The 14,966-nt window shown below is 52.8% G+C and overlaps 1 protein-coding gene across 1 annotated transcript; it reads right to left on the bottom strand.

The window, feature by feature from the left end:
* Window positions 1–611: 611 nt before the first annotated feature.
* LOC114484797 (E3 ubiquitin-protein ligase RNF220-like) lies at window positions 612–14,250 on the bottom strand. The gene is made up of 4 exons (XM_028483468.2): window positions 14,241–14,250; window positions 13,514–13,646; window positions 4,435–4,480; window positions 612–909 (listed from the first exon to the last, which is right to left on the bottom strand). The coding sequence occupies exons 1-4, from the start codon at window positions 14,248–14,250 to the stop codon at window positions 673–675; spliced, it is 426 nt and encodes a 141-aa protein (XP_028339269.2). The 3' UTR covers window positions 612–672.
* Window positions 14,251–14,966: the final 716 nt, after the last annotated feature.

Raw genomic sequence — 14,966 nt, 5'->3', positions numbered from 1 at the left:
GCTTTGTCTCTTTGCATTAGTTAGGGCTGTGTTTCCCTTTTCACATAAGGGCTCCCTGAGAAGCCGTGCTGCCATTTAGACAGCATGTTCCTTGGAGCAGGCCCTGTTTTCTGCCCTCTGACTGGGGCTCCTGAAGGCAGGGCTCTGTCTCTCCTCAGAAGCTTCTGGGGGAAGCTCCTTCTCTTTCCTACCACAAATAATGTCTATATAAGCTGGGATATTACCCTTAGGTCCCCCTCCTGCTCTGCTGTTTTAGGATTGTGTAGTTATTCCCTTCCTGTTTGCCCAACGCACTCACAGGCAATATCTGCCTCTGTCTCTCTGTCTCTCTCTTTGTCTCTCTCTCTGTCTCTCTCTCTCTCTCTCTCTCTCTGTCTCTCTCTCTCTCTCTCTCTCTCTCTCTCTCTCTCTCTCTCTCTCTCTCTCTCTCTCGGCCTGGCAGGGTTTGGCAGGATTGATGGTTATTTGCTCAGGGGATCCTGGTTTTGAAGTGTGAAGTCTTCAGGTGATTCTGGGCTATGTCCCTGGGTCCCTGATGAAACTGAACCCTAGAGGAGACCTCCAGATGGCTGGGATGTTTCGGAAGAGCCCACCTGAGCCCAGGTGACCTTGGCCTCTCTCCCTAAAATCCGTCCATTTATGGCACATTCCCTGACACCTGTGCCTTTTGGTTCAGTTAGAGGCAGTAGACACAGAGGGAACCAAACACAGTTCAGGCCTTTCCCCTTGTATCCTGAGGATGGGAGGAGTTAGCCCCAGGCCTGCCCTATAAGCTCTCACCCAAGGGCCCAGCCCACCCCTCCTCACCTGGTATCTGTCTGAGTGGTGCAGGTCGTCAGTGGCAGATGAGTGTGGTGATGCTGTCGGAGACTCTCCTTCCCTCTTGATGGAAGCAGACAACAAGAGGGACTGGAAGAAGAAAAAGGACACGTGGCCTCAGGCTGAATGAGACCTACAGTCAGTCCCCTAGAGTGTCCGGTCCTATGGAGCTTTGGGGATAGAGGCAGAGAAAAGGAGGGCAGAGGGGTAGAGACCGCTTGAGATTCTGAAGACATGTGGTCAGGCCCCCCAGAGTCTGGTTGTGGGAAAGGATAGCTTGATCCTAGGGATGGGTGGAGACCCCTGGAGAGGGTCCAACCTCTTCCACCCCAGCTAATCTCCGTCCCAGTGGGGCAGGCCTCCCAGTGGGCTGAGACTATATATAGGCTTTGTTCTCCCATATTGAGCAGAGACTCTGGGACCCCTCTGAAGGGTTGGGGGTAAAGCCACATCCCTGCTGCCCTGCCTGCCCCTAATACAGGCTGGTGGCAGCCCCGCTATGGAGACAGTAAATTAAATAGTGTGTGAGAGTTTCCTTCGTGCAGCTAGGGATGTACACTGGCTCCATTTATCCCCGTGCTGTGGCGATGACCCCAGCAAAAATCCCAGCAAAACTAATCCCCCCATGTCAATCCTGCATGGCCTCTTCTACATACGCCCTCAGTTTAGATTAATAAACTGTCTGCTTTAAATTGTACACGAGCACCACAATTCTAAATACCACATGGCGTGTTCAGCCTGCTCTTGCTGCCTCTTGCCAAGGCCTGTTCAGCTGCAAACTGGGGGCCTGGAGGCCTGAAAGCAATCCATACTTCCTCCCCCCGCACCTTTTTCAGCCTGCACAGCCCAGAGCCGGAAGCATACAATTCCCTAGGAGGCCTCCCCAGCTTAGAAAACCATGCCAAATCGCCACTGACAGCCCAAAGAAAGCAATTTGGGAAAGATGGAGCAGCCATTTATCCTTCATCTCCGACTGAGCCTTAGGATGTGACCTGCATGCGGTGGCCACGCTGCACATCCTCAGGCAAGGGCCCTGGGAAAGGGGGGCAGCTGCTGGTCTGGCAGGGTTCCCCGACTTGGCCTCATCCCAAGAGCAGGAGGAGGGATGAGGCCAGGCAGGGACTGGGATGGGATTCCCTGCAACTTGGAGCCCCTTCCTCACCTACCCAGGCCCAGTGGGAGGCCTAGTGGGTGCCTTGGCCCCCAGCTCGGAAAAGAGGTGGGCTTTCAGGCAATGTCCTTTTCCTTCTCTGGTCCCAAGGAGGATGCTGAGGAGGGGAAGCATCATGGGGCGCCTACCCCCCCATCATGAGAAAGTTCATGCTTGTGTGCTCTCTCTCATTCTCTCTAGGTTAGAAGCCCTGAGAGGCCTCAGCATTACACCTGGGGCAAGCGGAATAAAAAAAGGTCACTGGCGCTTTTTAAACATGGACCAAAAAGCAGTAAAATGTGTTTTGAAAAAAAAATCCCGACATTAAATCATGACTTTTTGCCTGGCTCTTTGCCTCATTAAAAGTGGCCTTTTGGAAGGTAAAATTATCATTGTAAGCGATAAGATCTTTAAGAAAATAATTCACGGCTTCTTCACCCTTTAATATGATAGCCGCCACCGGCTAATTTTTTTCTTAATGGCAACGAGGCCATCAATCTTGTCTGCGGCCCCCTCGCCCTCTCCTCCTCCTCCCTCCCTCCTCTTCCCTGTCCTCTCAGTCTCTTGCTTGAACCTTCTACCTCGTGCCTCTTCTACCCATGACCTGCTTCCCTAAAGCCCCAGTCCAGGCAGAGGACAGACCCTGAGACAGGCAGCTTTGGGGGCGTGAGCGTATATCTAGAAGTGGGTGAGTGGTGGCCCTTGCCTCTGAGTCTGATTATCAATGAGCCCGCATTGGTGGTTACAGGAATTTGCACACGTTTAAGACTTCCTGTATGAGTATTCTGACGGGGCCAGGTGGGTGTGCATCTGTTTATGTGGGGAACCAGGTATGGACGTGGATCGTGTCTGTGTTTGTGCTTTGAACACAGGCCTCACTGGGGTCCAGTCCCCAGCCTGCCAGCCATGCTTAGGTGTCAGGGGTCAGTGGTTGTGGCTGACCTGGCAGCACTTCCGTGACCTGCCTGCCTTAACCATAGCCACTGGAGACTGCAGCCTGGGCCAAGCTCCGCCAGTGTGGCCCCCCCTTCTCCCCCCACGCCTTTTCTCTTTAGGGCTGGGAGGGCTTTGCTTCCTTGGCCAGGGCCTGCATCAGTCCAGGGCTGGGCTAGGTTCCCTGCCCCTCCTCTGTCCAGCTTGCTGTGTTGAGTGATTTCCTGAATGAAGGTGCGGAGTCCACTCCCACCCTTTTGAAGGGCCTGCAGGGGAGACAGGCCAAGCCCCTGGAAGTAAGGTTGTCACTCTGGCTCCTTTTCCCAAAACTTCTCTCTCAGAGGTCACCAGTGCTTTTAAGACTTCTAAATACAACGGCCTCCTTCTCCAGCCTTTTTCTGCTTGACTGCTGACCACCCCAGACATTTTGGAATTTTTTTCTCTTAGGATCCTGGGACACCATGCTCTCCTGTGCCCCTCCTCACTCATCACTCTTCCTCTTCTGCTCCTTCCCTGGCCCTGGGACCTTCTCTTGACCCCCAGCACAGGAGTCCCAGACTCTCTTCTTGGCTTCTGCTCTGATCTCTCCACACACACTCCCTTACTGTTTTCATCCATTCTGGGGAATTCCCTGGTGGTCCAGTGGTTAGGACTCCGCACTTTTACTGCCAAGGGTTCGACCAATCCCTTGTTGGGGAGCTAACATCCTGCAAGCCACGCGGCGCGGCCAAAAAAAAAATGTATCCATTCAGCACTCATTCCTCACTCCCTGTAGAAAGGTCTGAGGATTTCTGCCTTTACAAGTTATTGTGAGAACTTATAAGACAGGATGCCACCTTACTGAGGGGTGGGGGAGAGGACACTCAGTGAGTGTTTAGTCCTCCAACCCCAGGTCCCCACTCCCTCAAAACATCACCTTTGGAGATGCAGTACCATCTACCTATGTGGCCACCTGTGGGAGTTCTTGGTACAAATCATGTCATCCTGCTGAGGCCTCTGGCCCTTCCTTTGAGCCACTTGTCCTTCACTCTTCCTTTCTCCATCTGATGCTTTCAAGCTTCCCTTCCATAGTGTCTGTTCAGAGGGTCCGATTGTCTCCCCAAAAGAGCCCAGCATCCTCTCTGGCTCCCTGTTGCCTTCAGGACAAAGCACATGCACACACCCCATGGTCTGGCTTCTAAGGCCCTGCACCACCTGTCTTGACCTGCACTTCTATATTTTTCTTTACCTGCTACAGCTCACCTTCCTCCTTTGAGTCTCTCCAGACTTAGTGTCTGGGTCCCCCACACCCTCAGGTCATTCTTGGCTTTGACCCCATCCTGACTAGAAGAGAAAGTCAGGTGAGCATACTGTGACTCACACTCAGACTATACACACATGTACTCAAGTGCACAGGGCAGCCCGAGGCCTCAGGCTGACGATCAAACCCTGAAAACAGCTGGGGATCCAAGAAGAGCTCCTTTTTCTCAAGAACCAGTTCTGAGTGGGCTTAGGTGAGGATGGGCAGGAGGAAAACACAATTGTCCACCTACCTTGGGGGTGCCTGGAGCCATGGCATCCTTCAGAAGGGAATTCTTGCTGCCAAGAAAGAAGAGAACAGGGTGACCATTCCACCTGCTGCCCAGAGCATGTAAGAGTAGAATAGGAAGAAGATCCCAAGGAGAGAAGACATAGCCAGCCTAGCCCAGCCCCCCTCAGCCAAGCTCCACCCAGCCCATTCAGCCCCAGCTGGCCCTTCCTCACTCAGCCTCCATCAGGGGCCAGGGGCCAGAGTGGGCTCCTGTGCAGGGGTACTGACACTAGGCATGGTAGGCTGTCTCATGGATCCGAGGAAAGGGGCTTTACCTGACTGCTCCTATCAGCCCTGAGGATTCTTCCTGTCCTGCCCCCTTCCTTCCAACCCAGACCTCAGCCTGCTCTTAGCTCCTATGGGATTGGGGTGATAGAACTGACATGGCTCTTGTCAATTCTCCCTCCAACATGCTGCAAACTGCGTTAGGCCAGGAATGATCTCCCCGTGATTCAATTTGTCAGCCCCAGGCCCTCCGGCATCAGGCGCGGCAGGCGCGGCAGGCGGGCGGTAGCTGGGCCCTGAAATACGGTGGGCGGCTCAGAGTGGGGGGAGCAGGGGTGGGAGGTGATGGATGGGCTGTGGGGGAGGCGAGGACTGTGTTTAATAACAAAATTGGTATGCAAGGCCAAATCCTGCGCTAAGCATGAGTGATCCAGAGCCGCAAAGTATTACAAATCCCCGCTAAACAGATGCTGACAATGGAACAAGACGTATCAAATCAGATCCACTTCAGAAACATTAATAACCCTGTTCCTGGCCCTCCCTCCCTGCCGCCCCCACTGTGCTCACCACATCTGTGCTCACACGTTCGCTTACGTGCTGTCACGCGCACAGAAATATTACATGCACACAGAGGCGCTGGCTGATACACGCAGGAGGCAGATACAGCCAATTCACATAGGGTCCCCACACAGATGCACATACAAGGTGTACAGGTAGAGCACACCCAAGAGATCCACACGGCACAAAAGACGCACCCCCCAGGGCAGATACGCTGGGCACATACGGGTGGTGTATACACAGGGAACACCCACTGGGTCAGGCATAGACACACCCAATGTGTGAGCAAAGGCATAGGCAGATTTGGATAAAGTAAGAGTTCTCACCCAGGGCCATTTTGCCCCCCAGGGGACAATTGGCAACATGTGGAGACATTTTTGATTGTCACAAGTGGGGGCGGGGAGTTTTCTACTGGCGCGGAGTGGGTAGAGGGGATTAACCATCCTGCAGGGTACTGGATAGACCCTCACAACAAAAAATTATCCAGCCCCAAATGTCAGTAGTGCTGAGGTTGAGAAACCCTGGTATAAAGGCAGATACACACATATCCATTGTCTCTATAATTCTGTCAACATGTGGTCACACCTGGAGGCTGAGACGTGCACGAAGAGGTGCAGGCACACAGAGTCCCGTTTCCAGAGATGTGTCCTTAAAGACACATTCACAACTGTCACCCAGGCCTGGATGAAGAGCTGTACCCACATCCACACAAGCATGCACAGACACACACGTGTGCCAACACACACCTGACACTCGTGCACCCACAAATGTAGACACACATGGATACACACCCACACAAGCAGACACGTACATCACAGTGCAGGGGCCAGAAGGCTTGGCAGCAGCAGGCTGAAGCTAAGATCTGAGTGTAAAAACAGCTGTCTGGGGACTTCCCTGGTAGTCCAGTGGTTAAGATTCGAGCTTCCACTGCAGGGGGCGCAGGTTCAATCCCTGGTCGGGGAGCTAAGGTCCCACACGCCACGGGACATGGCCAAAATGTTGAAAAAACAACAACAAAAAACAGCTGCCTGCCTGTCTGATCACACAGTGGGGGCGTCACAGGCAGGAGAGGACCACCAGACTGGGTTCCAGTCAGTGCCATTTCGTTCATAAATGGTCCCCATGTTCCTGCTCCTGACCCAGGCACCAGGGATACAGAGAGGAAACTGAGCTGCTCTTGAGGAACTGCTAGGTGCGAGTTTGTTACTTTTATCATTCCTTCACTCAGTCAACAAGTGCTGACATCGCCGTTGTGCCAGCCCCGTTCCTGGACTTAACGGGTGCAGAACTGAGGCATCTACTGTATGACACTGTTCTCGCCAGACCCCTGGACTGAAGTCTGAGTGTTATCCGAGCAAGATCAGGGTGAAACAGAAGAGGAAAGAATGAACAATTATCGTGTACCCACCACACGTGACAGGCATGGGCTAGGAACTTTATATGTATCATCTCTTTAAATCTTCACAAAAACTTTACAAAGTTGACTAGCAGGCTACATGACACCTCTCTGCTCACACAGCCCATGCAGGGTTTGGGATTTGAGTTCATGTCTGACGGTGTCCAAAATGCTACTTTTCGGTTGGCCACACAGCCTCCTAAAGACACTCAGGGGTTAGGATGGAGGGCTGAGCTCTGAGTTCTTTTTCTCTCTTCATTTAGGGGAGTGTACTTCTGACTCTGGGCTTTAGTTTACTGCGCTGGTGAATAGAAATGGAGACATTTAGGGCCAGGATGTCCAGCCTTTCCCTTTGCCAGTCCTCTGGATCTTTTCCTGGCAATCCTCTTCCCCTTCCCTCGAGTGGGACTGGTACTACGCCAGACTCCTTCCCTCTCCCTGAGCAAGCGCCCCACTGCCCTACCTTTCCTCCAAGAACCTGCTTACCTCCAAGTGTGCTTGGTTCCCCCAGACACAGGAGTCTGGTGAAGGGCCCACCTTGGAGAGGAGAGTCGGAGCCCTGAGCCGCTGGCAGCCGGGCTCCGGCCCAGCCCATCCGCTCTGCTCTGCCTTCGTCCCTCCCTGTTTCCACAGCCCGCCCCCTCCCTTCTTAGTCACTTGCTGCCTAGTGATCCATGGGTTTTAAATTATATCTGGGACCCAGGAAACGCGTTCCTAAGTACAATATTCATGGGCTGGGCTGACACTTTTAATTAAGGTGATTTACACTGAATTATCCTTGGAAATAAAGAAATGGTGTGCTGCCCGGGAATAAACCATCATCACCAGCCGCCTTTGTAAGTTACACTTCGTTTTAATCTATTTGGGGAATTGTTTATCTAGTTCATTACCCAACCAAACACCGAGGCCGGCCTTAAATAAGGCTTAAGTGGGGGTGGGGGCACTGCCATCTCCACACCCCGCCTGCCCTCTAGAGTCACCCAGCCTCCCTCTGGCTCCTTCCAGCCCCTTTAAAGCACTGACGAGAGATCCTGCTTCCCAGCCTACAGGCCAGATCTCAAAGTGGCTGTGGAAGCCTCCAGGAAAAGGTCTCTGAGCTCAGGCCCCACCAAGCCAAGCCCTCCTTTCAGCTCTGTGCAATCTTTCCGCATCCAAGGCTCTTTCCTCTCTCTGGGTGGAAACTCCTGTTTGAGGGCCACAGAGAAGACTGGGGGCCACTCCCCAACCTGCCCTTCAACCTTCAGACGCTATCTATTTTCCTGCCTGTCTGTCTGTACACATCGTCTCCACCCCATCATTATCCTAGAGAAAGCTTAGCGTGCCCAGAGCTCTGTCCGCTGCCCCCTCCTTCCCTCAGATATCTGCTTCTCTGCCATCATCACTCTTCCCATGACCCAAGTCAGAAAGCTCTTCCTAGTAAGCACCCCACAAGTAATCAGCTAAGTTCTCTTGCTTCTTCCCCCCACCAGTCTCTCATCATTCCTTCTTCTCTGTTCCCACTGCCACTGCCCTAGATCAGTTTCACCACCTGTCGCCTGGACCCTGCCTAACCTCCTCACTTGCTTCCCTGCTTCTACCCCCAAATCATAGCCCACACTGGCCTCCAGAGTGGTTCTCCTACAGCTCAGCTCTCTGATAGGCTTCTCCAGCTCACCGATGTTCTAATTATCCCATTACCTCCAAGACCACCCTCCAGCATCGAAGGCCCTCCACTATCTATCCTCAGTCTAACTTTGCCCTTCTCGTTCTAGGTAGCTGAGTCCTGGGGCCTATTGGAGTGCCTGTGCAGGACTGAGAGGGGGAATGGTAGAAGATGGGGTGAGGGAGGGTGTGTGGGCACAGCCTCTAATCTCTAATGGAAAAGTGCTTTGAAAAGTGTAAGTGCTTTGCCAATGGGAATTCTTACTCTTCTTCCTGTTTCTGTGTGCCCGTGTGCCTGTGAGAATGAGCATATGTGGGAAGTGGTTCTTTCAGGGGGTAGGTGTGAGCACATCTATGTGTGTTGGAATGGGGCTGTGTGCGTGTGCCTGTATGTTGTGGGCATACATTTGCGCCTGTGTCTGTGAAAACCAGCCAGCCCTAGTTTGGGAGCTGGAAGGTCCCTGCTCCTCTGTGTGAGCCCTTGGGTGTGTCTAAAATAGCAGCCTGCTCTGTGCTGTTGGGCAGAAGGGGGCAGAGAGCACAAATCAGGCCCACCCAGAAGAGCTCCTCTGGGACCAACCATGTGGGAGGGTGATGGAGAGGCACCCTGGCAGCAGCATCCACAGACTCAGGAGCTGGCTAGGCTGAGGGAAGGGAAGGAGGGCAAAGCAGGCAAAGGCAGGGTAAGAGAGGGGAGGGGACAATTGGAGAGAAGAGGAAAGAAAAGAAAGGGAGGGGAGCAGAGAGAAGGGAACAGAAAGGGAGGATTGGAGAGCTGGGGAAGAAGCTGCTGGCCACATGCCGTCTATGGGGATGCCCTCATCTGGGCTCTGACCAGAACTCTCTGAGTGATGCACACACAAGCTCTGCCCTCCTGCAGGACTCGGTTTCCCCATCTGTGAAATACCTGCTTAAAGCTTGGCGCTGATGGCGGGAAGAGGAGGAGGGAGGGGTCTCTGGAGCCCGGGTGCCACATCTTCTCCCGACCTCCACTTCTCCCCTCCTGCCTCCTAGAGAGCGGGCAGGGGCGGGGCAAGGGCATCCAAGGCTGGGTCCCTCCCCGAGCTACCCAGACGCCACGGCCCTCAGCCCGGAGGGAGCTGACACGCTCCTTGGGAATTTATCACGCACCCAATTACAATGTTAATTGGCAAGTTCCTGAAATCAATTAATTCGCAAATTCTTTCCAATTAAAAATCCAGATAAATCACAAGGGCGGCGGCGGACCGGTCCAGCCTGCAGTCCGGTGGGCGCAGCGGCTGCAGGGAGGTGGTGGTGGGGGGGGCGGGAGAGAAGAGGGGAGGGGGCGGAGGGCGCGGCTGCCCTTGAACGCCTTTGCCGGCCGGTCGGACTGTCAGCGCGCCGGGCGCGCGGGGCTGAGACAGATAAAACCATCGACCCGTCGCCGCCAGCGCTTCGGCTTTATCGATCCGACGGGAATTTCACTTGCTGTGCAGATCCCGCTGTCCGGCTGTCAGACACCGGGTTGAGGAGGGGGGACGTGCCAAGGGTTAGGGGGTGCTGGGCTGGGTCTGGACGAGAGGGGCACAGAAGTGGGGCACGCAAGGCATAGCGGTGAGGGGCGGGGCAGATGTGAAGGCTCCGGGTGAGGAAATGGACGTGGGCCGAAGGGTGTGGACATAGGGGATGCTCTGAGAGGACGTGAGGGAGGAGAGATTGGTGCAGGGTCACGGGTGGGGGTGGAACACTTCTGTGGGCAGAAGTGGATGCCCTGGGCAGTGCAGGGATGGGGCCACAGGGACTAGGCTGTAGCGTGGCCCCCAATGAAGAGGCAGAAAGAGAGCTTTGGCCCCCATTCTCCAGACCCTTAGGGGTGCACTGCGATTACAAGGCTCTGCGGGTCCCTCCATCTCTGTCCCTATTCTTAGTTCCTGTTGAGAAGTCCTCCACTGGGAGCAGATTACCCAGAAACACTCCTGGATAGCCAAGGTATGGAACTCAATTGCAGAAGGGTGTTTCTTTCACTCCCTGCCTGTTCTAGGCTGGCCCTGCGTGTGTGTGGGGGGGGTGGGGGGAGGGAGGCGGGAGTGGTTAAAAGCATGGGCTCTAGAGTCAGATTGATTGGGTTTGAACCTTTACCACTTCACAGGCTGTGCAACCTTAGAGAAGTCACTTAACCTCTCTGACCTCAGTTTCCTCATCTGTAAAATGGAGTTAATAATTATTACATAGCCCAGTGGTTGTTGTGACGGTTAAATAAGTTGACACAATATAAAGTTCTTGGCACACGGTGTTCACCGGGATTATTATTATCATCATTAGTATAGTCTTCTGTGGTAGTTTTAAGTATTCCCACAAATTCTTTGGTCCTCTCTCCTTCAAGAGCTTATAGTGTTTAATTCTCCTCTGTTGAGTGTGGGCTGGACTTGGTGACCTGCTTCTAGTGAGTAGAATAGAATACATTAGAAGCCATAGTGTATGACTTCCCAGACTAGATCATAAAAGGCATTGTGGCTTCCTCTCTAGTCTCTCTCTTGGATCACTTCCTCCGTGGGAAGTCAACTGCCATGTCACATGGAAGCTCAAGCGGCCCTGTGGAGAGACCTGCATGTTGAGGAACTGAGGCCTCCTGCCAACAGCCATGCGAGTGAGCCATCCTGGGAACGGATGCTGCAGCCCCCATCAAACCTTCAAATGACTGCAGCCTCCTTGGCTGACATCCTGGCTGCAGCCTCATGAGAGACTGAGCCAGAACCCACAACTACCCCCAGCTACCCACAATTACCCAACTAAGCTGTGTCTGAATTGATGACCCACAGAAACTGAAATAGTAAGTGTTTGCTGTTTTAAGCCATGGATTTTTGGAGGAATTTGTAACACAGCAACTAGTATTTTGGCCTTCAAAATTCAGCCCAGGCCTCACCTCCCTTAGGAGGCCTTCTCTGCTCTGAGCTGGGTTTGCTGCCTCCTCGATGCTCCCACAGCTCCTGTTCTTCCTGTAGAGCAGTCTCTATCCCTCAGGGTTTCTAGTGCTTGGCTCTCCTTACTCTGCTATTATGAGCTCCTGAGGGTGGGACCATTTCTTTCTTTTTTCTTTTTTTAAATGGAAGTGTAGTTGATTTACAGTGCTATGCCAATCTCTGCTGTACAGCAGAGTGACTCAGTTATACACATAGAGATATGTTATTTATTTATTTATTTATTTTTGGCTGCGTTTGGTCTTCGTTTCTGTGCGTGGGCTTTCTCCAGTTGCGGTGAGCGGGGGGCCACTCTTCATCGTGGTGTGCGGGCCTCTCACTGTTGCGGCCTCTCCCATTGGCGGAGCACAGGCTCCAGACGTGCAGGCTCAGTAGTTGTGGCTCACGGGCCTAGCCGCTCCGCGGCATGTGGGATCTTCCCAGCCTGGGGCACGAACCCGTGTCCCCTGCACTGGCAGGCGGACTCTTAACCACTGCGCCACCAGGGAAGCCTGAGACATGTGTTTTTTACATTCTTTTCCATTATGGTTTATCCCAGGAGATTGGGTATATTTCCCTGTGCAGTAGGACCTTGTTGTTTATCCATTCTAAATGTAATACTATGCATCTACCAATCCCAAACTCCCAGTCCATCCCTCTCCCTCCCCCACTTCCCCCCCTACTCCCCCTTGGCAACCAAAAGTCTGATCTCTATGGCTGTGAGTCTGTTTCTGTTTTGTAGATAGGTTCGTTTGTGCCATATTTTAGATTCCACATATAAGTGATATCATATGGTATTTGTCTTTCTTTTTCTGACTTCACTTAGTATGATAATCTCTAGGTCTAGCCATGTTGCTGCAAACAGCATTATTTCATTGTTTTTTTATGGCTGAGTAGTAGTCCATTGTATATATGTACCACATCTTCTTTATCCATTCATCTGTTGATGGACATTTAGGTTGTTTCCATGTTTTGGCTATTGTGAATAGTTCCACTGTGAACATAGGGGTGCAGGTATCTTTTTGAATTACACTTTTGTCTGGGTATATGCCCAGGAGTGGGATTGCTGGATCATATGGTAGCTCTATTTTTAGTTTTCTGAGGAACCTGCATACTGTTTTCTATAGTGGCTGCACCAACTTACATGGGACCATTTCTGATTCACCTTTGGTCCCCTACACCCTGCACAGGGGATTAGGTGAGAGGGTGGAGGAAGGAAGATCAGTCAAGTCTGGTGACTTGAACTGAACAAAGGGTGGGATTGGGAGTAGTGGAAGAGACTGTATTCCCCTTTTCCCCAGAGATGGCTATGACCATGTCTCCCATCCCACATGCTCTTCTGTAATAGGAGCTTGCCATTTCTCCATCAAAAGGTGGGGTGTATGTCCTTGCCCCTAAAATCTGTGTGGGCTAATACTGCCTCAACCAAGAGAGGACAGCAGAAGTGATGTTAAGTGATTTCTGAGGCTAGGTTATAATTGGTGGTCCAGCTTCCATCTTGATGACTGGAACATTTGCTTTCGAGCCCTAAGCTGCCATGCTATGAGGAAGCACAGGCCACAAGGAGAAAGCATGTGTAGGTGCTTTGGTTACGGCCCCAGCTGAAGTCCTAGCTGACAGCCAACATCAACCACCAGATGTGTGAATGAAACAGCCAGGTGATCCCAGCTTCCAGCCACCATGTCTTCCCAGCTGGGGCCCCAGATATCATGAAGCAGACACAAGCCACCCCCTCTGTGCTCTGTCTGAATTCCTGACTCCACAGATTCCACAAACATCATGAAATGGTTGCTTTAAACCGCTAAGCTTTGGGGTAATTTGCTACACACCTCCTCTGCTGCCTTTAACAACCATGGCTCCTCCACAAGGCCCGGGAGGAGGCTCTGCACAGTCCTTCAGGCAGGGACAAGGGAGGTGGGGTGGAGCAGGGGGGACACGCCTGAGCACGTTCTCAAAATTGTCACCTTTCAGACCTTGAGATTCATAGAGAAGGTGGATGGCAACCCCAGGCTGCATTTCTGGGGGAGCTGCCAGGCCCGGTCCCTGCTTCTGTTACCCTGCCCTGAGGCTCCTCCCCTTTCCAGCTCCTCTTGTGTCCTTTTGAGGCTGAGGCCCACTCTCCTCACATCTCCAAAAACAGAGCAAGAAGAGAAAGGCAGCACCATTCAGCTGGTGGAGCTGAGGATTGAAAGCAGAGTGGTGAATGGCAGCAGGGCCTTGCCTTCTGCCAAAAGGCTGGGACCTGTTGGCCAGAACCCCGAGTGGAGGCCTCCAGTGGGCAGGCTCCCCGTCAGGTGGCTTACCTGGCAGGCAGCTGCGCCAGCTGTTCCAGTTCTTGTTCCATGTGCTCCTGCAGCTCGCTGGGCCTCAGCAGGACCTGGCAGATGGGGCAAATAGGGGCCTGGCTGTCAAACAGTGCTGCTGCCTTTTTCTTACCTGGTAAGGGAAGAAGAGACAGACATATAAGCCAGGCTATATGTGGAGGGAAATGCCTTGTCCCAGTCCTCCACCCCAAGCCGGCTGCTACCTCCTAGGGCTTCTTGGCCTAGAGGAAGTGTGAGCCTGAGGGTCTCAGAGCTCATGAACATCACTCAGCTTTGCAGTTCCAGAGGCTGTGGCTGTGCACGGCACCTCCCCAGCCAGCTGCCCCTCTCGGAAATCTATCAGGACACAATCAATGCTCTGTGCAATCAAAACCTTGATCACTTCATTTCACACGTTAGTGAAGCAGGTCTTGTTTAATCACACCATCACCCAGAGTACCCAGGGCCCTCTCTGTCTCTACCTTAGCCTCACTGCTTTCACACTCCCCAAAGCGGGAGAAGGAAGAAAAGAGGGAGAAAGGGGATTCTTTCCTGCAGTCATTCAACAAACATTGATGTCTTCACTGAACCAGGCCTAGTGCAGAGTGGTGGGGACACAGAATATAATCAGATCTAGTCCCTGAACCTGAGGTGCTCACAGTTGAGTGGGAAAGACAGAAAAGGACCTGGGTGACTGCCAGGGTGGCATCCTCTCCCAGTTCCTCACTTTTCCCCATGCTTCTTTCCATGGCCTCTCCTCTCCTCCCTCTGCATTTGGGATGATCTCGTTCATTCTTATGGCCATCACTCCCACCTGTGCCCTGCCGACTCCAGAATCCATTTCTCTATGCCAGACCCTCCCGTGTTCTTCAGACCCCTATATCCAAATGCCTCATGGACATAAATGCCTGAATGTCCCACAAAAATCTGAAACTCAACAATCCAGAATTGAGTACTTCAGCTTCTTCACTTTCCCCTCCCCGCCCTCTTCAGCAGTGCTCTTCTCAGTGAAAGACACCTGCATTCACCTGGTCACCCAAGCCAGTAACCTGCACCTCGCCCTTGGCCCCCTCCCTGGGCTTACTCCCCTTCCCACATTCATTTAACCACCAAGTCCTCTCCATTCTGCTTCAATATTCCTGGAATCTACATTCTCCCAGTTCAGGTCTCACTCCCTCTCACTTGGATAACCTCACTGGCCTCTGTGAGTATAACAGATTCTGAGCTCTTCCCCTCCAAAATGCCCTTCAAATTGTGTACCCCCAATACACAACCACACGTGGGTTTAGCACTGGCTATGCAGACTTGGGGGCCCGCTGGGAGCCTGAACTCTGTCCCCACTCTGTCCCTGACGGTAACCAGAGCACACCGTGCTAGGAAGGGGCCTGGAGGTTGCCTAGTGCACCCATTGGGATACCTAAACTCCCTCCCTTGTCACTCTCCCCAGCCAATG

The sequence above is a fragment of the Physeter macrocephalus genome, unplaced genomic scaffold (genome assembly GCF_002837175.3).
Source record: "Physeter macrocephalus isolate SW-GA unplaced genomic scaffold, ASM283717v5 random_34, whole genome shotgun sequence".
Lineage (NCBI taxonomy): Eukaryota > Metazoa > Chordata > Mammalia > Artiodactyla > Physeteridae > Physeter > Physeter macrocephalus.
This window is presented reverse-complemented; position numbering and strand designations above follow the sequence as displayed.